Source organism: Ranitomeya variabilis, chromosome 5, assembly GCF_051348905.1.
Source record: "Ranitomeya variabilis isolate aRanVar5 chromosome 5, aRanVar5.hap1, whole genome shotgun sequence".
In the NCBI taxonomy this organism is placed as follows: Eukaryota; Metazoa; Chordata; class Amphibia; order Anura; family Dendrobatidae; genus Ranitomeya; species Ranitomeya variabilis.
The window spans coordinates 336,161,209-336,183,557 of NC_135236.1; the positions used below are offsets into that span (position 1 = coordinate 336,161,209).

Consider the following 22,349-nt stretch of genomic DNA (forward strand, 5'->3'; position numbering starts at 1 on the left):
GACGCTACGAGTATCGGAAAATGGTGTATTTTTTATTTTTATTTTATTTTTTTTTTAATCAAACTTTGGAATTTTTTTTTACCACTTAGATAAAAGAGAGCCTAGACATGTTAGGTGTCTATGAACTCGTAATGTCCTGGAAAATCATAATGGCAGGTCAGTTTTAGCATTTAGTGAACCTAGCAAAAAAGCCAAACAAGAAACACGTGTGAGATTGCACTTTTTTTGCAATTTCATCGCACTTGGAATTTTTTTCCCGTTTTCTGTTACACGACATGGTAAAATCAATGGTATCATTCAAAAGTACAACTCGTACAGCAAAAAATAAGTCCTCGCATGGCCATATTGACAGAAAAATAAAAAAGTAATGGCTCTAGAAATAAGGGGAGCGAAAAAACAAAAACGAAAAAAGCTCCAGGGGTGAAGGGGTTAAGTTACATAGAGCATTATAGTACGGTGGCTCAGTGGTTAGCACTGAAGCCCTGGATTCAAATTCCACCAAGGACAATATCTGCAAGGAGTTTGTATGTTTCTCCCCGTGTTTGCGTGGGTTTCCTCCGGGTACTCCGGTTTCCTCCCACATTCCAAAGACATACTGATAGGGAATCTAGATTGTGAGCCCCATCGGGGACAACGATGGTAATATGTGCAAAACTGTAAAGCACTACGGAATATGTTAGCGCTATATAAAAAATAAAGATTATTATTATATAGTATGTAAAAGATGATGTTAAAACCCACACTGTATTCGGACTGTATACACAAGTCATACGGAGAATAGGCGAGGAAATAAATAAAAAAAAATTGCATACTCGCATTGCACATACATGACACTAGCCACCTTCTCTGGCTGAGAACTTGAGCATTTTTATACAGAAATGTGAGCGAACCCTTATAAAAAGTACATTCTTCTTCCCTCCTGACCATGAACTGGAGCATCTCTGCATGGTTTGACACAGCCATTACACAGTACAAAGCAGAGACATGTATAAGATTTTCTCAGCACAGAAACATATTTTTTTACATAACTGTAGGACTTTTATTATTAGAAGATCTGTTAATTAAAATGTACTTTGTGGGTTAATCCATTTAAAAAGGAAATAGGTATGTGTTCTCATTAAAACAATGATGTTGTATTAGTTTCAGTTCAGCTTCTAAAGTTACTAATTAGTCACATAACACTGACAGGTACAATACACTACAGATGGAAGGCAAGACACAGAAAACTCTGTATTCCCTTCCAGTACCCATGACACTTTCTCAGAAAACAAAGAAACCTGATCACCACAGTCTATTGGTTTTACTTCTTTTAAGTACCGTAATTATATCGAAAAATCATCAATGTGCACCACCTCAATAACACAAATTAATTCTTCTAAAAATAGAAATCTTTAAAAAAAAAACCAAATAGTTAAGCAATATTTACAGCAAATATTTAGCTGCAGAAACACTAACAAGGAAGGAAAAGTATCATTGACGACTACTCAAACTTTAATGGAAAGCTTGACCCATTTACACTGGGAAGTATGGAATCAGATTTTGATGGACATAGCCGTTTCCATCGTTTAGTGATGCTAGAGATTCAGCGGATTTACTGTGAAGACTTGAAACCCCATAGAGCAGCACAAAAAGAAAATAATTCTGAATGTATAAATACATTATTATTAAGACATAAAAAGACAAGACATTACACAAGGTCTACAATGAAACATTGCACGTTAATTCTCTGTGCAAGCTGGTATCTGTTACTACCTGCTGTGATAACTCACTGCTTACATTCACAATAGGATAAAAAAGTACCAGATTTCTCATTCATTTTAGTTAGGCCAGCAGACCGCTATGTTCCTTTCACTAACGTAATATCAAAAGGATGATCAATATACCTGGGGTACCACGCATAATAAAAGCCAGGGATGTAAATACAGGACAGTGATGTGGTACATAATGATAAGAACCTTAGGGCGCATTCAGACGCCTTTTTTTTTGCTTATGATTGCTATCTGGGGTTTTCACCAAGTGGTCCACAGAAAATAGTGTAGGCATGTCCGATTTTGATCAAAGGGTTGGATGAAAATTGGCAATGCAAGTCAGTGAAAAAAAAAATAAAAAAAATCGGACAGACTGTCAGAAATGAGAAGATGGAGAAACTTTTTTTTTATTCTCCATGTACGAGAAAAACTGATGACACTCGGACCACATTCTCATCAACCCTGATCAATATAATAGGACTGTTTTTCTGGTACGCAAAAAAACCGCACGTCTGAATGAAGCCTTATGCAACTGCACTGAACAGCAGATGAAGTACACGTCACCTGTAAGTGTGCAGACCGCAATGTCTGAAGTAACCATAAGGCTAGGTTCTCATTTCGTTTTTGTGTGAGCGCTAACGGACAGCGTTGCACGGCGAAATTAACGCCGTGCAACGCGTCCGTTAGCGCTCCCATTGCCAGCAATGTTAAAGCACATTGCTAGCGCGTGCCATTTTCAGCACGCGCTAGCGATGTGCCGTTCTTTTGTGGCGCGCCTCGGACGCTGCTTGCAGTGTCCGCGGCGCGACCGAGGTCCGTTCCCCGCTCTGGCAGATCGGGGATCTGCGCTAGCGGGGACGTTTAACGCGACCCCTAAAAAGACATTGCGTTAGCACAATCCGCTAGCGCCTAGCGCTAAACGGATTGCCCTAACGCAATCTGAACCTAGCCTGATCAGCTGATGAACTCCGGTGAACTCTCACGGTGGCTCAGCGATACACTATGGGAGCGATCACTACCTGTCAGTGCATCGCCAGCGGCCAGGTAGAGCGGTCACATCTCCTGATGTGACCATTCTACATGTGAGATCACCGTGGGACACTAGGTATTACATGGACTATGTCAGACAGGATAGTATTATATGTTGGTTTATTATTTTTTGATTGTTTCCAGGAGACGAGGGAGGCGGGGATTAGGCGTTCAGCAAGTATGGTAAATTTAAATTCAATAAATGAGTGTGTGATTATTTCAAATAAAGGACTTTATTCTGGGTGTCTGTGTTTTTATACAATATCACTAATGGGTTAGTAATGGATAGGTGTCTTATAGATGTCTTTCCATTACTAACCTGTGGGCTTGATGTCACCTGACAATACAAACGTGACATCAACCCCACAAATATGAACCCCACACCCCAACAAAATATACAGATATGGAATTTAAATTGTTAGCCCCAATGAGGACAGTGATAATCATGTCTGTAAAGTGCAGTGGAAATTATTGGTGCTATATAAAAGTGAGTACATTAAATAAGTTAAGTAAATTGCTTGACTACAAAACTCTTGGAATGGCGCATCCAGGCGATAAACCTTGCAAACGTGTAGTCACTGGCAAATAAATAGTGAAGTGTATACATCAATGTGTTAACATGAAACCAAAGCAGCAAGAAAAACTACTCTCTCATCACAACTAAGGCTACTTTCACACTAGCGTTAACTGCATTACGTTTCAAAACGTCTTTTTTCAGAAAAAACGCATCCAGCAAAACTTTTTGCTGGATGCGTTTTTTTCCCATAGACTTGTATTGGCGACGTATGGCGACGGATTGGCATACGTCGTGTACGTTTTACGACGGATGCGTCGAAATTTGGCGACACGTCGTCTCAAAAAAACGTAGATTGTAGCGTTTTTTGTCTCCGCCTAAAAAACGTGTCGCGACGCATCCTGCGGCATACGTCGTTGGCTGCAATGGAAGCCTATGAGCGACGGATGCGTCGGGACACGTCGTACGACGCAATGCAGCGCTGCAATACGTTTTTTTTACACTGAGCATGCTCAGAAGCTGGATTTTGTTGCCAATTGGCCAGACACCCCCAAATCTATATAAACCTGGCCTGGGCCTTCAACCCCACATATGCCTGCAAGACCCATGAGAAGACTTCCAGCAAGAGCTAGCCAGCCACAAGACCCCAGCGTGACACAGGAGCCAGCCACAGGAAGGAGCCAGCCACAGGAAGGAGCCAGCCACAGGACTCCAGCCATAAGACCTCAGCCACAAGACCACAGCCTGACACAGGAGCCAGCCACAGGAAGGAGCCAGCCACGGGACTCCAGCCACAAGACTCCAGCCACCATAGAGCCAGTGTGAGTATTGCAATTTTTGTGTGCATCTGTGTGCCTGTGCATTTGTGTGTGTATATGAGGTACTGACTACAGAAAGAGCTTAAAACCTGAAGAGAACCTGAGGCCTGCCATCGTCCTGCACCAGCCAGTGCCATGCTAGAGTCCAGATGCAGCCTGATTCCAGCCACTGTGAAGACCTGCTGCTTCAGCCAAAGGATTGTCAGCCTTTTGTATGTGTGTGTGTGTGTGTGTGTGTATGCGTCTTCTGATTGGGTTCACCTTTCTGCCTTTGTTGTACATATGTGTATTTGCCTAAAGCTATGTGCGTGCATGTGTGTATTTTTGTACGGCTGTGTGCTTTTGTATCATGTGCCTGCACCATATTATGCCTTTGCCAATTTTATGCCTGTTCATGTGGGAGGGTATGTGTCCATGTGCAGGATTGCATCAGGATGTGGTCAGGATTTTCCATCAGTATTTGTACGCCAAAACTAGGAGTGGGTGATCAAAGCAAAAGTATGCCTTTTTTCGTATTATACTTTACCTAATTTTTACACTCCTGGTTTTGGCTTTACAAATACTGATGGAAAATCCTGACCAAATTCTGAGGCGATCCTGAATGTGGACACATACCATACATGTTTGTGTGCGTCTTGTTGATTGCATGTGCATTTGTCCATGCTGTAATAGGTTATTTGCCTTTTTCTGATGTATTGACTGTATAGTGGTCTGTGCAGCATGTGGTTTTATTTTTTTTTTTTTTTTTTTTAAATCTGATGTGTTTTTTAAAAAAGTCTAGCGGTCTGCAGCTTGTGGTTTGAATGTGTGAGTGTGGGTTTTTTCTATTTAATAAAAGTGTTGATTTTTTTTAAATTACAGTTATAACCTTTTGCAGTTGAAGTACTTGTATTTAAAATAAAGAGCATGTCAGCTCCTAATTGTGATTTAAAAAAAAAAAGAGTGAAAAAAAAAATTATAATAAAATGTTTATAAAAAAAATGTCCGTAGTATTATTTCATAAAGGTAAATTTAAAACTGGTGTATGTACCAATGGTTACACATGCAATACAGGGTTGGTTGAGGGCTAATTTTTTTAATAAAGGTTAACCTGTATTTTTTTTTTTTTTTTTTTGGGGGGGGGGGGGGGGAGGTTATTTATTTTACATAAAATGTGTCAAATATATTTTTTCTTGGTGTTAACATTAAAAAATTTTATTTTATGGGACATGGAAATTAATGGTATATCGTGCCACTTTTTTGGGGGGGGTTTTGGTGTTCACCTGTATGAACATTTCTGACATCATTTTAGTAGGGTGTTTATCATTGAGCATTACCTAGTTCAGGGGGTGGTCTAACTATAGATCCATTATACATATTAACAGATAAACCAGGACCGCTGCCCACCAGGACACAGCCGCTGCCCACCAGGACACAGCTAAAGTGCTAGAAGTAAGTTTTGAAGACCCCAAATCTGCTACTTCAATGTGTAGAGCAGATTGCAAGTGTCTTTTAACTTACAGAGCCACCAGGACCACAGCCACCGGCTATCCCACCAGGACCACAGCCACCGGCTATCCCACCAGGACCACAGCCACCGGCTATCCACCAGGACCACATTTTCTATTCTTTAAAAGTAAGTTTTGAAGACCCCAAATCTGCTACTGCAATGTGTAGAGCAGATTGCAAGTGTCTTTTTAACTTACAGAGCCACCAGGACCACAGCCACCGGCTATCCCACCAGGACCACAGCCACCGGCTATCCCACCAGGACCACAGCCACCGGCTATCCCACCAGGACAACAGCCACCGGCTATCCCACCAGGACCACAGCCACCGGCTATCCACCAGGACCACATTTTCTATTCTTTAAAAGTAAGTTTTGAAGACCCCAAATCTGCTACTGCAATGTGTAGAGCAGATTGCAAGTGTCTTTTTAACTTACAGAGCCACCAGGACCACAGCCACCGGCTATCCCACCAGGACCACAGCCACCGGCTATCCCACCAGGACCACAGCCACCGGCTATCCCACCAGGACAACAGCCACCGGCTATCCCACCAGGACCACAGCCACCGGCTATCCACCAGGACCACATTTTCTATTCTTTAAAAGTAAGTTTTGAAGACCCCAAATCTGCTACTGCAATGTGTAGAGCAGATTGCAAGTGTCTTTTTAACTTACAGAGCCACCAGGACCACAGCCACCGGCTATCCCACCAGGACCACAGCCACCGGCTATCCCACCAGGACCACAGCCACCGGCTATCCACCAGGACCACATTTTCTATTCTTTAAAAGTAAGTTTTGAAGACCCCAAATCTGCTACTGCAATGTGTAGAGCAGATTGCAAGTGTCTTTTTAACTTACAGAGCCACCAGGACCACAGCCACCGGCTATCCCACCAGGACCACAGCCACCGGCTATCCCACCAGGACCACAGCCACCGGCTATCCCACCAGGACCACAGCCACCGGCCTTTGTACATCAACAATGTCCTCTTCTGACAGCCCTCCTCCACAGCAACAGCGTTTATCGGTAAATTAACACAAAACATTTTTTTTTTTTTAAATTTCTTTAAATTACATTTTTATGGATAACTACATGCATAAATTATGTTTCAACAGGAAGCTGAATCAGATGAGGAGCTGTCAGAAGGGGGCGAGACGGGTGGAGAGATGCAAGTGGAGGAGGAACCAAGTGTAAGTATTGGTGAAACAGTTGCTTTGCACATCACACTGCACCATACACAAAACAGATTACTAAACACCTGCCTACCTTAACTGAGAATTTGTTTCCTTTATTTCAGGCTGCTGCTGCCGCTGAAGGCTCTCCCAGACAGTCCCAGAGTCGGCGGACTCGTCGCCGCGGTCGGCCATCAGTGAGTTTTTTTTTTGGGGGGGGAGGGGGATTCTATTGGTACTTTAGTATTTCAGTGTACTAATTTGTTTGTTTTCCTTTTTTTTTTTTTTGACACAGGCTTCACAGCGTGCTCCCGCAGAAGAGGAGGATGATGATGATGACATTGATGTAGACTGTCTCATCGAGGAGGTTCGTGAGCGGGAGCCGCTGTGGAACATGGCTGACCGCAGGCATGCAGATACCGGTGTCACCCGTCGGCTCTGGGACGAAGTGTGTCGCACCCTGTTTCCAAGGCGGGAGAGCCTTCATCCTCAGCAGCAGAGCAAACTAGGTAAGTATTCACTTTCCAGTGATGTTTTGAGCTGACTGTAATGTATTGCATTTACCAATTTTTTGTTTTTTCTTTTGATTCTTGTCTTCACAGTTGGAAAGGTTAGGAAGCGGTGGCGGTCACTGAGGGATCGCTTTAAGAGGGAATTCAATGATGAGATGAAGGCCCCGAGTGGCTCTGCAGGAAGGAAGAGGAGCAGATATAAATATGGCCAGGCCCTCTCCTTCCTGAGGCGAACCATGCTAAGCAGAGTGTAAGTATTCTACAGCCCAATTATAACCATGTTAACCTGTCTACTTAGTTTGCTTTCAGTCAGGGCTTTTTCATTCCAATGTATTAATTTCTTTTGTTTTTTCTTTCACAGCACCTTCTCCAGCCACCGGGCGCCTGCATCTTCCTCTGCGCCCTCTGGAGCGATCCCTCCTGAGTCCGCCACTGAGGGCCACGTCGGTAGGCCCCACACCTCTGTCCCCTCCTCTGACCCCTCTGTCCTCTCCTCTGACCCCTCTGTCCCCTCCACTTCATCCGCCCCAAGCAGTGGAGCATTATTGCAGGCTTCATTGCTCGCATCTGATGCTGAACAGTTAGCGTTCCCTTTACCCCACCCCTCTGATCCTGCCACCTCGACACCACCATTAGGTTCGTGGCGGCAGCGCCAGAGGGGTCAGGAAAGGAGCTATGCTCCTGAGTTCTTACACCTGAATGCATCCTTCCAAGGCTCTTTCAAAATTTTGGGAGAGCAAGTGACTGCTGGTTTCAACATGGTGCAATCACGCATCAGTGAAACAAGCCAGGAAACCAGCAGTCGCTTGGATAGGCTGCATTCAGCTGTAAGTCCCGATCCGGCCAACCTTTTTTTCCAATCCATGCTCATGAGCATGGAGAAGCTTTCTTTTGAGCAACAGATGCGGGTAATGAATACCTGCCATAATGCTGCACTGCAGGCCATTAATGAATCGACCCACACACCTCACCACACCTCCACTCCAATTCCACACCAGGCCCCATTTCCACACCATACCCCCCATTACCAAACCCAGCCCCAATACCCACACCAGCAGCATTACCAAACCCAGCTCCAATCCCCACACCAGCACCATTACCAAACCCCACGCCAGTCCCACTACCCTACCCAGTCACAATACCCGACCCAGTCCCCACAACAATCCCGGCCCCCAGACCAAATTACTTCCCCAATGTTTTCCTTACTGAACTTTTCTCTTCCACCTACCCCAACACCACCCCCCTCTGGTCAGCCTCTTGGTTTAACCCCCCCTTCCACTGCACCACAAACAAGTAGGGTTTCCCCACCTATCGACGTGGTCCAACCTTCCGGCCCATCCTCCTCTCATATCTCCACCCAACAATTTGAAAATTTGTAAATTGTTATTAATATAAATAATATTATAAAAATGTTCACATTTTTCAAAAAAAAAGTTGGAAAATAAAAATATATTTTTTTTGCAAAACAAAAAAAAAAAAAAAAAATAGTTAAAATAAAATTCGGATTACAATTCTACTCTTTGTGTGTGTGTGGATTTATTAAGGTTATATAATAAAAAAAGGTTTAATAAAAACAAACACCAGACATGTAAGAGGTATAACATAATGGTTTTACTAGCAAGAAAACCACGCTTTTGGGCCTTTTTTTTTTGGGGGGGGGGCAGAAACACTTTTTTTACATAACCAAAACACATGGGAAACAGGTTACACATGGGAAACAGGTTACACAATCATGTCTTGCCACGGGATCCGCCCGACAGGTGAGACAAAATAATCGGCAAACTGGTCCCTCATCCTTGTAACTGAACTTGTAGAGCGAAACGAGCTGCTGCGGTAGTCCCACAAGGTGGTCTCCAACTCTTCATCATCCAAAGAAACGGGCTCCTTTGACAGGACAAAGTTGTGGAGCACCACACAGGCTTTAACTACCTCGTCTATAGTTGTTGTTTTCAGCTTGATAGCCGTCAGCAGAACTCGCCACTTCGCCGTCAATATGCCAAAGGAACACTCCACTACTCTTCGTGCTCTAGTAAGCCGGTAATTAAAGACCCGCTTGGTATGGTTTAAGTTCCGGCTACTGTACGGTTTCAGTAGGTGCAGCGACAGTTGAAAGGCTTCATCACCTACAAAGACATATTCCAGGGCTGGGTCATTTGTTCCTGGCAGTGGTCTGGCTGGCGGAAAATCGTAGCTCTCTCCATAAAGGCAACGACCCATCGGAGAGTTTTTAAACACTTGCGAATCGTTGGACCGTCCATACGCTCCAATGTCCACGGCAAGGAACCTGCAGTTGGCGTCTGCAATAGCCATAAGGACGATGGAGAAATACTTCTTATAATTATAATACTCCGATCCTGTTCCTGCCGGTTTCGCAATCCTTATATGTTTCCCGTCAACTGCACCCACACAATTAGGGAAATTGCAAATTTGCTGAAACTCTTCTGCACTTCGCAACCAGATTTCCATGGATGGTTGGGGGATATACTCTGGTTGCAAAGTGGTCCAAACAGCCCGACATGTGTCCTTCACTATTCCAGAGATAGTTGAAATGCCCAGCCTGAACTGATAATGGAGCGAAGTCATAGATTCACCCGTAGCTAGGAAACTGTATAAAAAAAAAAATTAAAAATGTTAGAAAATATTGCACAGACAAACAATTTTTAATATGGCACTGTTAATTTTTTTTTTAAGGACAGGACACCCAATGAAACCAGCATGAAACCGGTGTTAAAAAACAGTGGAATGTCCGCCAAGAAAACCCAAACTACATGCTGCAGAAAATAGTGCGCAATATGTCAGCGCAGTATTGTCTGCAGCATGTAATATAACATTCAAAATGACCAATGACAGAAAAAAAGCAGTTGCATGTCATCAAACCCAAAAAACCCAAAAAAAAAAAAAACTGCAGAACATGCAACGCAATATTTCAGCGCAGTATTTTCTGCAGTCTGTTATCTAACATTCAATAGCAGCAATGACATTTAAATAAAGCAGTTGAATGTCCGCCAAGAAAACCCAAACTACATGCTGCAGAAAATAGTGCGCAATATGTCAGCGCAGTATTGTCTGCAGCATGTAATATAACATTCAAAATGACCAATGACAGAAAAAAAGCAGTTGCATGTCATCAAACCCAAAAAACCCAAAAAAAAAAAAAAAAAAACTGCAGAACATGCAATGCAATTTTTCAGCGCAGTATTTTCTGCAGTCTGTTATCTAACATTCAATAGCAGCAATGACATTTAAATAAAGCAGTTGAATGTCCGCCAAGAAAACCCAAACTACATGCTGCAGAAAATAGTGCGCAATATGTCAGCGCAGTATTATCTGCAGCATGTAATATAACATTCAATATCAGCAATGAAATAAAAAAAAGAGGCTTACCGCAGGGTCACCATCAGCCGCTCCGCCGGTGTGATGGCAAGCCTCATCCTTGTATCCTGTCTTCGGATGACATCCTCCAGTTTTGCAAGCAAAAAATCGAAATGTTCCATCCTCATCCGCACATAGTTGTGGAATTTGTGTGGATTGTGCCGCAACTCCAGGTACAGAGTGGACTGGACACCCCGGGTCATCCGTAGTTGATTAATAGGATGAATCCACATTCGTCTTCGTCTCCGTTGCTGCAGAAGCATCCTACGCCTTTCCGCTGCCGCCTCCTTCTCCCGCACTATGATATCCAGGCGATTTGTCTCAAAGATAACGTCGGTAACCAAACTAGCAATCCTCCCAAGAACACCTTCCATCGCTGCCACAAAACTAAACCCACAAAGATGGGCTGTAAATACAGTACTATATAGTTTTTCAAATTTTCCAGTAGCCAATCAAATTTTGGGAGCCTCCCCTTTTAAAAACGGATCCGTCGGAAAAACGGATACAACGGATGGTAAAACGGATACAACGTATGCAACGCATCCAGTATTTTCGACGGAAACGTTTAGCGGATTTGCGACGGATCCGTCGAAATGCTGGATGCGTGGCATACGTTTGTCACCGTTTTTCACTTTTTTGACGCATCCGTTTTTTCGGCCAAAAAACGGATTTGCGACGTAATGCAGTTAACGCTAGTGTGAAACTAGCCTAACTCTGGTGATATCACAAATCTATAATATTACAAGTTACCAATTTAAGTACCGTATGCATTCACCGATTATGTCTGTTTTTTTCCAAATAATGATAAAAGGGATAAAGAGTAACTCTAGTGCAAATAGAAAAAGGGTTGCCATCATGAATCAACCCTCTGGATGTTTATTTGGAACTCTCCAATTCACCAAGGGTCTTGTACAAAAAAATATAATTAGAAAAAAAAAGCATAGCGGGTTCACACGCTCAGGAATTTTTAGGATTTTAAGTGCAAATCTCAAACTAAATCCCGTAAAGTAGAGCGGTCTACTGTACCCAATATACCTGAAGTCAATGATCAGCTACTTGTTTGCTGATGGGCTGTGTAGACAGGCTGACTGCATTTCCTAGTCGCACAGAACGATTAGTAACGCATCTTACTAAACCCTACTTAAATGGAGTTCCTTGATTCAGTAACATTACAGCACAATACTTCCATTACTAATTTAGCCAAATATATAATTGTAGCATTTTTTTGTTACGGTAATGTCAGTATTAGCACTATAAAGATGAGGAATTCAACAACTTTTTCTTCTCCCTGCTACTTAAATGGTCTTTATTTGCCAAATACTTAATAGATAGTTAAACGCCTCATTGAATCCATTACTTTTCTCATACATGAAATAACTGATCGATGTTCCATGTTTTCCACCCCTTCTTCCAAGGGCCATAACTTTGCTATTTTCTTGGCCATGTAGCAATATGTGGGCTTGTTGTTCTCGGGACGAGTTGCACTTTTGAATGACATCCTTCATTTTACCATATAGTGTACCAGTGCGCATGTAAATGCAAAATTAATGTTCACCCCTCCCCCGCCCATAGTAACACCCACCCCTCCCAGCCAGTGTCACTGATTCAGTCAGCCTGCTGAGCTACTCACAGACTGGAGTCTGCTCTCCTCACCCAAGTGTGACAGCATGTATTTCTATGCAGCTGTCACTCAGGTCAGGAGAGGCGATGGTCAGTACGAGGATTGCAATGTGATACTCAGACAAACGGCAGTCTGACACAATCAGTGACACCAGTGCAGAGGGGTGGGCGGGATTATGGATGGGAGGGGAAGGGGTGAATATTCATTTGCAATTTACATATGTTTGTCTGGATCTTACACGGACACAATGGGGCCATGTAGAAAAATAAAAGTTACATATCCTGAAAGGGCTGCCCAAGTCCTATTTCGGGATACTATTAGTATACTACGCACAAATCACCTGACAGATTCCCTTTAACTGGTTAACGGCTGCAGGCAGAGCATCGTTCCACTAGTGGCTGTTAGATTAAGGGTACGTTCACACAGGACTTTTTTGCTGCTGTTTTTTTGCTGCTTTTTTTTATGCTAATTTAGGTGCGTTATTTTGGTGCGTTTTTTGGGTACGTTCACACAGGACTTTTTTGCTGCAGATTTTTGCTGCAGATTTTTGCTGCTTTTTTTATGCCAATTTTCAGCTGCTAGGACACCTCACAATGGCTCTTCACACCTTACTACCAGGAACTCCCTCACAATAGATCACAATCAGGACACCTCACAATGGCTCTTCACACCTCACAATGGCTCACAATGGCTCTTCACACCTCACTAACCACACCCCTAAGCTCTTGGCTGTGAGATCCCTTCCTGCTGGCCATGATTTTCTGCACAAAAAACGCAGCAAATAATGCTACATGCGTTTTTTCAGCGTTTTTTCAGCGTTTTTTTCATCACCCATTCAAGCAAAAACGCTGAAAGAAGTGACATGCCCTATGTCCAAAAAAAGCAGCAAAAGCAGAAAATACTGATCAAACAAAAAACCAACGTGTGTGCATGAGATTTCTGAAATCTCATAGGCTTTACTGGTACTGTAAAAAGCAGCTGAAAATTAGCATAAAATAAAGCAGCAAAAAAAAGCAGCAAAAAAGTCCTGTGTGAACGTACCCTAAATCAGCTATCAAGTGCCGGTAAAGATGCGGGCTTAGCAAGCGAGCCCGCATCAAAGGAAGCACTACTTTTGACTTACAAGTACGTCAAAGGTAGTGAAGGGATTAATCACATTTCCTCAGTGTTTGATCAGAGTACCAGTTTTTACTCAGGGTTTCATCAAATCACCATATTTTTTGACCTATAAGACGCACCGGACTATAAGACGCACCCATGTTTTAGAGGTGGAAAATAGAAGAAAAAATATTTGAAGCAAAAAATGTGGTAAAATATTTATTAACATAAATAACATACTAATATATATATAATAGTATGTTATAATGTTGGAAGCTATGGATAGAAGATGGTGCTGCGGGACCAGTGTGGTGTCTGAAGTACTGTATGAAGACGCTGGAGGGTGAGTAAAATAATGGGGGCACAGGGCTTATATTTAAAGCACCACTCCAGCACTGAAAAATAACACTGGAGTGCTGCTTTAAGATCCCATGGGAGAACTATAACTCCCAGCAGATCCTATGACATGCTGGGAGTTATAGCTCACCACAGGAGTGGCAGAGTGCATTTTTTTGTGTCTAATTAATAAACTTTTATTTAATGCTTTAATAAACTTTTATTTAAAGTTGTATAGGCAGTGCAGGTCCTGCAGCCAGCCAGCCAGCCACGCTGACAGGTAATGAAGGGCTGGAGCATCACAACCGAGGAAGCTGGATTGTTTTCAGTAAAGTGTCTGCAGGACCTGATGACATCATGAAGAGAGAGGCCGTGTGCAGTCATGTGTTGCTCCAGCCCACCCTCTTCATGACCTCACACAGGTCCTATACCGGAGAACTCGGCAGAGCAGGTGATATGCGGCGATCTCTCCTCTGGCACCCTGCTCCTAATTGTTGACGATTCCTGCATCGGGGACATGATCCTGCCTGCTGTGAGTGGGATCCCAGTGCGATCCCACTCCGTCGTAGCCTTCCCCTCCCCACATGTTACATTTGGACCCCAAGACGCACCCCACACTTTCCTCCCAAATTTGGAGGAAAAAAAAGTGCGTGTTTTGGTTGGAAAATACCATATCTCATATGCAAGAAAAAATTATGAATTATGAAGGTTTCTAAAGCTTCTCCTATCAAACATAAAAAGCAGATAGCACTAGGATAGAATCTGAAGGCTGTTACAATTTTTCTTGTGACAACAGAAACTGACAAGCCTCCATCATTTTTTGCAGGCACTCAAAAAAACATGGACAAGTGAACAGTCAATTAGACTACAAAGCGTACACTTTCTATCTGTGAAAAACACGTACGTGAAACAGATGTCTACGGCCTAACTTGTAGAGCGCTCACCTTTACAGTAATCAGAAGGGTCTTCTTGTTCTTCATCATCGGAGCCCAAAATCTCTTCCTCTGGCTCAGGTGGTGCCGGCTCAGGTAGCGGAGGAGGTGGTGGGGGAGGTGGAGGAGTGGATGGAACTTTCTGTTGAGCCTCCGGCCTAAAACAAGTAGAGAGATCTTCTTTTAATGATGCTTTCCTAATCAAACTATTTCTAAAGACAGACAAACAGTTACATTTACTAAAGCTTGAAATTGTTTGCTATCACAGTTTAAGAAACAGAAAAAAATGGTGACTTTCTTCAACGAGATCCTGTGCCAGTATTTGTGTCCGTCTCAGATTCCAACGAACCATTGCTGTCCTACAAGTAGCATTTTGCCACTTACATGCACTGCATATATACGATAATGGGGCTCAGGTTTTTACAAAGTGGAAAAAGAAATAAAAAAAGATAGAGTTTAATTTTTCAAGTTATGAGTAATAACCTTGGTTCCCCTCCCCCCCCTTCAAAAAAAAAATACTAAGGTCTGATACACAAAACAGTTATCACAAGAATTACGGCATTAAGAATTTAAAACTTCGAGTGGCACAAAAATATGAGCCACTGTTAATTTTTTACACCTAACCCGGACCACAAAAGTGTTGTACATTACGACAGAATCATACTCCAATCCGTGGCATACGGCAGCTGAAAGAAGAGCCAAATTCATCAGGAGGACTCTTCAAGAAGACTACAATACAAAATGTCAGTCTTTAGGAACCTGGGTCTAAGCGTCATTTTCACCATTGTCACCATGTCCCCAAATGATCGCCCACAAAGCAGGCTACTTGAACTGTATCCACTCTTCAGGATAAAATGGTTGACGGAATGGGACAACGATTTGCTGTAAATTAGACTTGCCGCTGCGTCATACAGCCGCGTTACCAGGAAGGCAGGCGGCAGCACTCGTGATAAAACTGTACATAATCCTCTACAGGCACAAATGTGTGTAGAGCTGTGCAAGACAGATATGGGCAAATCTGTTTAGGTCCTGAAGGCAGAGGGCAAAGAAGCAGTGAGGAAAGAGCTCACATCTCGTATTGTTCTTTCATTAGTAGAAGATAGAAGAATTATCGCCTGACAGGCGCTGTGGCCTTCGTCACTGTACAGAAAGTCCATTGACTCTTATTGTAAAAAATGACAGAAACCTACGGTATATTGTAGATATGCTGACATATGCTGGTCCTGAATGACAATAGGAGACTCTTCTTGCATTAGTTGGGTGCTTGGAGCTTTCCTGAGAACTGAAGTGTGTAAACCACTAGGCACAAGGTACGTTACCAATAAATCTATGTGGCAGTGGGCTTCATACAGTCTGGTCAGAATGTGAAACTAAGAACCTCATGTTCAGTTTTGTACTTTTAGCCTGGCGGCATTAGATCTATGTATGATTTTTGGATGGATGGTCCATGTCTTTTTTTCCACAGTTCTGGCTTACTAAGAAATCTTACCTCTAACCAGTTTGATAACATAGATCCCCCGGGAATATTCATGTTAATCACTTCATTATCAATGGCCACCAAACACCATACACTGGCATATAAGGATTACTATTCACAAGTCTCCAAAATTCCAGCAGTGACCAACATATGTAAAAATGAAGACGAAATCTGACTAAAATAGAGCTAAAGGTAAGTGTTAACTACACAGAAGGGAAATATTACAAGTTTGCCAAACGGATAGGCACTTACCCTATGTACCTTCCGATTTGTGAATAGGATTTTATTGTCTATATACGGTACTTACAATTTTTTTTTATGTACAAATTTTAAAAGAATCTTAGCGCAATCTATTGCTTTATGCTGTCAGCTATTTCAGGCTGAGACGAAGCCGATTGCTTCTAATACCTCTTCTTCCATGGCTGTTGTTATAGCAACACCATTCCTTTCCTGCAGCAACGGAACCTGCGACGGGCATATTAATGTACATGTATGTGTGTAGCTATGAATGTACGTAACACGCACGTAGTTCTTAGAAGTGATCGGGGGTCCCAAGGTGCTGCAAAAGCAATAATGATGCTAGTAACAGGCAACGTGGAAAACCCACACACACCGCCCCCTCGGGATTGCTTAGGATAATACTTTATGACAACAAGCAATGTAAGTTTTTGGTGGTACACGATTAGGAAGGTGGGAAATGGTAGCTGCCAATTACTAACTGTGTGCATTTACCATAGATTTGTATAAATGCCCAATATTTCAAGAGTCCCATTAAAAGCACCAGAAAATGAATATAAACCATCCTCCTACTATTTGCCATTTTATGCAACCACATTGAATATGATAAGATGCTTGGGCATGAAGGCACATTTCCAGCAAGGCTATGGGTCAAATTTGCCTTAGGCAAAACCACGGCGGAAATTTAGATCTGTCCTGTGAATGTGTCAGTGTATCCGCACACAGATTTCTTTATTATAGAATGGAACGAATGTGCAACAATAAAGAACGAGATTTAAGATTAAAAATCTGCATCGCTTACATTTTTTTGGGTTCAGAGGATGTGAATCTGGTATAATATACTTATTTATTTGCAGCAAAACACTGAATGCGTAAATGTAGCCCAACAGTGAAAGAGTTAATCATCCTATAGAGTATGAAGCGAGAGGTCTGCTTTTATGTAGGTCAGATGATAAGCCATCATGGCATCCTAACAATATGATTTGGTATATGTGCATGAAAAAGCCCGTATAATCCTCAATCATGTGTATCTGCCCGAGGAGTTTATAGAATTAACACGCTACAGACTTTACTCGAATTATTCTGCGCAGAAATAACTTAGATCCTATAGAGCCATTTTAGGCGATGGGTAGCAGATTATGAAGTATTGTTCTGTTATGCAAGAAAGGAAAGGTACATTTAGAAGCTACATCATTTCCATGATTTATTGTTACATGTTATCGGTAGCTAAAAATAAAGGAAAAGATGGAAAAATTCAACTGCATGGTTAAATATTTTATGGCCTGTGCAGGACAGTCATGCAGAATTATCGGATTTTATTGTACCTGAATTTAGCCGACAAAAATAGAATCTGATGTTGGCTGACAATGAAATCTGGACTACAAAGATTCTCCAAATACAAAGTCTAAACTGTACACAACACCAAGAAACCATATACCGGTAATTATAAAAAATAACATCGAAATGAGCGGATTCAAATGGCAAGTTTTTTTTAAGTTATAAAGCGATTTTGTTTGTTTTAATTTATATATTCCCCATAAAATAAGGATTCTAGAGAATCTGGACTTACATCCGGAGTTGCCAATTCCGTATGAATGGCGGCTTGTTTTTTGAGAGAGAAGATGACGTCATCAGTAATATTTTTATTCACATTCGTCTTTATGATTTCCTTTTATTCCAAATTTTGTTTGGCAGGATAATGATAAAGCTTATCTTTTTTCCCAGTTTAACCAGTGTGAAAGTTTCATAGGTTGGGTCGCTCCAGACGTGGCAATACCAAAAATGTGTACCTCTCTTTGTCACTATTTATTTATGGGTGCAATAAAAATATATATATTATATATATATATATATATACTAGACTGTGGCCCGATTCTAATGCATCGGGTATTCTAGAATATGCATGTCCCCGTAGTATGTGATTCGCGGCAGACTGTGCCCGTCGCTGATTGGTCGAGGCAACCTTTATGACATCATCGTCGCCATGGCAACCATTATGACATCATCGTCGCCATGCTGTGCCCATCTCTGATTGGTCGAGGCCGCCCGACAAACCGTCGACCACTCCATATAAGGTATGGTCTACAAACCGCCGACCACTCCATATAAGGTATGGTCTACAAACCGCCGACCACTCCATATAAGGTATCCTGTTTGTAGACCATACCTTATATGGAGTGATTTCCAGGACAGACAGACAGACAGACAGACAGACAGACAGACAGACAGAAAGACAGACAGACAGACAGACAGACAGACACACAGACAGACAGACGGAAAAACCCTTAGACAATTAGATATATATATATATATATATATATATATATATACACACATACACTCACCGGCCACTTTATTAGGTACACCATGCTAGTAACGGGTTGGACCCCCTTTTGCCTTCAGAACTGCCTCAATTCTTCGTGGCATAGATTCAACAAGGTGCTGGAAGCATTCCTCAGAGATTTTGGTCCATATTGACATGATGGCATCACACAGTTGCCGCAGATTTGTCGGCTGCACATCCCAAAGATGCTCCATACAAGGCAGGATGGATCCATGCTTTCATGTTGTTTACGCCAAATTCTGACCCTACCATCCGAATGTCGCAGCAGAAATCGAGACTCATCAGACCAAGCAACGTTTTTCCAATCTTCTACTGTCCAATTTCGATGAGCTTGTACAAATTGTAGCCTCAGTTTCCTGTTCTTAGCTGAAAGGAGTGGTACCCGGTGTGGTCTTCTGCTGCTGTAGCCCATCTGCCTCAAAGTTCGACGCACTGTGCGTTCAGAGATGCTCTTAGGCCTACCTTGGTTGTAACGGGTGGCGATTTGAGTCACTGTTGCCTTTCTATCAGCTCGAACCAGTCTGCCCATTCTCCTCTGACCTCTGGCATCAACAAGGCATTTCCGCCCACAGAACTGCCGCTCACTGGATTTTTTTTCTTTTTCGGACCATTCTCTGTAAACCCTAGAGATGGTTGTGCGTGAAAATCCCAGTAGATCAGCAGTTTCTGAAATACTCAGACCAGCCCTTCTGGCACCAACAACCATGCCACGTTCAAAGGCACTCAAATCACCTTTCTTCCCCATACTGATGCTCGGTTTGAACTGCAGGAGATTGTCTTGACCATGTCTACATGCCTAAATGCACTGAGTTGCCGCCATGTGATTGGCTGATTAGAAATTAAGTGTTAACAAGAAGTTGGACAGGTGTACCTAATAAAGTGGCCGGTGAGTGTATATATGTAAAAATATATATATATACACATATATATATATATACACACACATATATATATATATATATATATATATATATATATATATATATATATATATATATATATATATATATATATATATATATATATATATATATACACATGCACGCACGCACGCACGCACGCACGCACGCACGCACACACACACACACACACAGTATATACGGTATATATAGGTTTTTTTTAAATATTATTATACATTTATTTTATTTTATTTTTGGGACTTTTTGCAATCTGATGGATGTTATAAAGCACTGCAATGCACAAGCTTGTTAGACAATGCTCTGAGCATGGTTTAACAGGCTTGATAGCCTGGTGACCCGGATGTCATCATGAGAACCTCAAGCCACCATGGCAACGATCGGCCCTCACAAAGACGTCGATCGAAGGTGAGAAGGAGCCCACTCCCTGCCTTCTAAATGCTGCGATCAACATGAATTGCAGCATTCATGTGGTTAAACTTCCAGGAGCAATGTGGGCATCGCTCCTGGCAATGAGAGCCGGGTGCCAGCTGTCCGAGTCGCTGGCTGAACATTCGACGGTGATCGCACACCAAAAATAACCATGACTTATCCATACGTCCAAGGTCGTAAAGGATAAATTCCAACCGTCCCGTCACATGTCTCAGCTGTTCTCCAGCTTCTATACTAGTGTTTCTCAACTCCAGTCCTCAAGACCCCACAACAGGTCATGTTTTCAGGATTTCCTTAGTATTGCACAGGTGATAATTTCATCACCTGCTCAAGCATTAATTCCATCGCCTATGCAATACTAAGGAAATCCTGAAAACATGACCTGTCCCCACGGCCCCTGATTCCAGCCCATAAATGTCCCCCTGCTCCCTGAATCGGCGCCTGCGCAGTCCGCGCTTTCCGGCGCCTTTTTCTTGAAGACACACTGCAGTAACCAAGAAAATGGCGCCAGAAAGCGTGGACTGCGCAGGCGCCAATTCCGGGAGCAGGGGGACATTCATGCCCTGGAATCAGGGGGCCTAAGTAAGTAATTGCTGTGGCATGAACTGCCACAACGTCATGAGTTAGGGATCGTGTCCACCGTGTCCCCACGCCCCGATTCCGGCTCAAATGTCCCCCTGCTCCCGGAATCGGCGCATGTGCAGTCCGCGCTTTCCGGTGCCATTTTCTTGAAGACACACTGTAGTATGTATTCAAGAAAATGGCGCCGGAAAGCGCGGACTGCGGAGGCGCCGATTCCGGGAGCAGGGGGGACATTCATGCCCTGGAATCAGGGGGCCTAAGTAAGTAATTACTGTGGCATGAACTGCCACAACGTCATGAGTTAGGGATCGTGTCCACCGTGTCCCCACGCCCCGATTCCGGCTCAAATGTCCCCCTGCTCCCGGAATCGGCGCATGTGCAGTCCGCGCTTTCCGGTGCCATTTTCTTGAAGACACACTGTAGTATGTATTCAAGAAAATGGCGCCGGAAAGCGCGGACTGCGGAGGCGCCGATTCCGGGAGCAGGGGGGACATTCATGCCCTGGAATCAGGGGGCCTAAGTAAGTAATTGCTGTGGCATGAACTGCCACAACGTCATGAGGGAGGGATCATGTCCACCGTGTCCCCACGCCCCCTGATTCCGGGAGCAGGGGGACATTTATGGGCCGGAATCAGGGGGCGTGGGGACACTGTGGGGGTGGAAACTAAGTGATATGGGCGGGATTGTGACACAGATTTCGGCGCCCGCGCAGTTTGCGCTTTCTGGCGCCATTTTTTCTTGAATACGGACTCTGTGTCTATAATCTAACGCTAGGAGCGTCACGCTTGCGCAGTGTATAAAGGCTTCGGACAGAGTGACGCTCCTATCGTTATATTATAGATGTATTTTTATGGTGAAGAAACATTTTTCTTTTATTGTTCATGTAAAAGTATTAAAAATACAAAGCAATTAAAATTTTTCTTTTCATGAGTCTTCCAGGTCTTGAAGCCACGACTTTAACATTATAGAAGGGTGCTTAAAGCTGCTGAGGTCCCAGGCAGAATTTGGGGTACTTGATCTGTATTCTAGGAGCTGACTACAGGCACCTAATACGGATAGGAATACACTGCTGTGTACAATGGATGTATTTTATCATAGAGGGGGAATAAGGGTAAGTAGCAGCGCTTTGGACGCAGAGTGTATTCACGCAGGTAAATCCACGTGTTCATTGAAGCATGTGAATCTCCTGCATTCAAATATACTGTATTCTATTGTTGAAATTTCTGTTGCGGAGACTAGCGTCCCGGGAAGAACAATTGACATGCTGTGGCTTGTAAACCCACAGGTGATCCGCAGGTGCACATACACGCATAGTGGTTGTGAATCCCATCCACTATGCTGTAACATCTGGCCGCTGCGCATTTGACGCTGCATAAATACGCAGAGTCAAAACCACAGCAAATCCTGATCATGATCATGTACAAGAAGAGATTTTTTCATCCTATAAAATTACTAAAAAATAATAATGAAATACACTTGATAATGAAAAACAGTCATTTTTAATGCTTTTTAAAAAAAAATAAATAAATAATAAGCATCACTAATCAGCAAATAACATTGACATATTTATTGTCCCTGTAATCGTAACGATCCGCACATCACAGCAGTCAGATAATTTACAAAGAATCGGTATTAAAAAAATGGTGTGATTGATATTTTTTCTCTATTAAACCCATAAAAAATGTAATAAAACTAATGCTGAGGCTGTGCTCACACAT

At 42.8% G+C, this 22,349-nt stretch overlaps 2 protein-coding genes across 8 annotated transcripts in view; one reads left to right on the top strand and one right to left on the bottom strand.

The window, feature by feature from the left end:
- SRPK2 (SRSF protein kinase 2) overlaps positions 1 to 22,349 on the bottom strand; it is a 181,447-nt gene that overhangs the window by 62,618 nt on the left and 96,480 nt on the right. For all 7 annotated transcript variants that reach the window (XM_077264748.1, XM_077264746.1, XM_077264750.1 and 4 more), the window contains one exon: positions 14,655 to 14,800. In XM_077264748.1, coding sequence (XP_077120863.1) covers positions 14,655 to 14,800 — 146 coding nt within the window. The remainder of the gene's footprint in view (positions 1 to 14,654; positions 14,801 to 22,349) is intronic.
- Positions 2,751 to 8,687, top strand: LOC143773425 (uncharacterized). The gene is made up of 5 exons (XM_077260879.1): positions 2,751 to 2,792; positions 6,897 to 6,968; positions 7,067 to 7,280; positions 7,374 to 7,533; positions 7,645 to 8,687. The coding sequence occupies exons 1-5, from the start codon at positions 2,751 to 2,753 to the stop codon at positions 8,660 to 8,662; spliced, it is 1,506 nt and encodes a 501-aa protein (XP_077116994.1). The 3' UTR covers positions 8,663 to 8,687.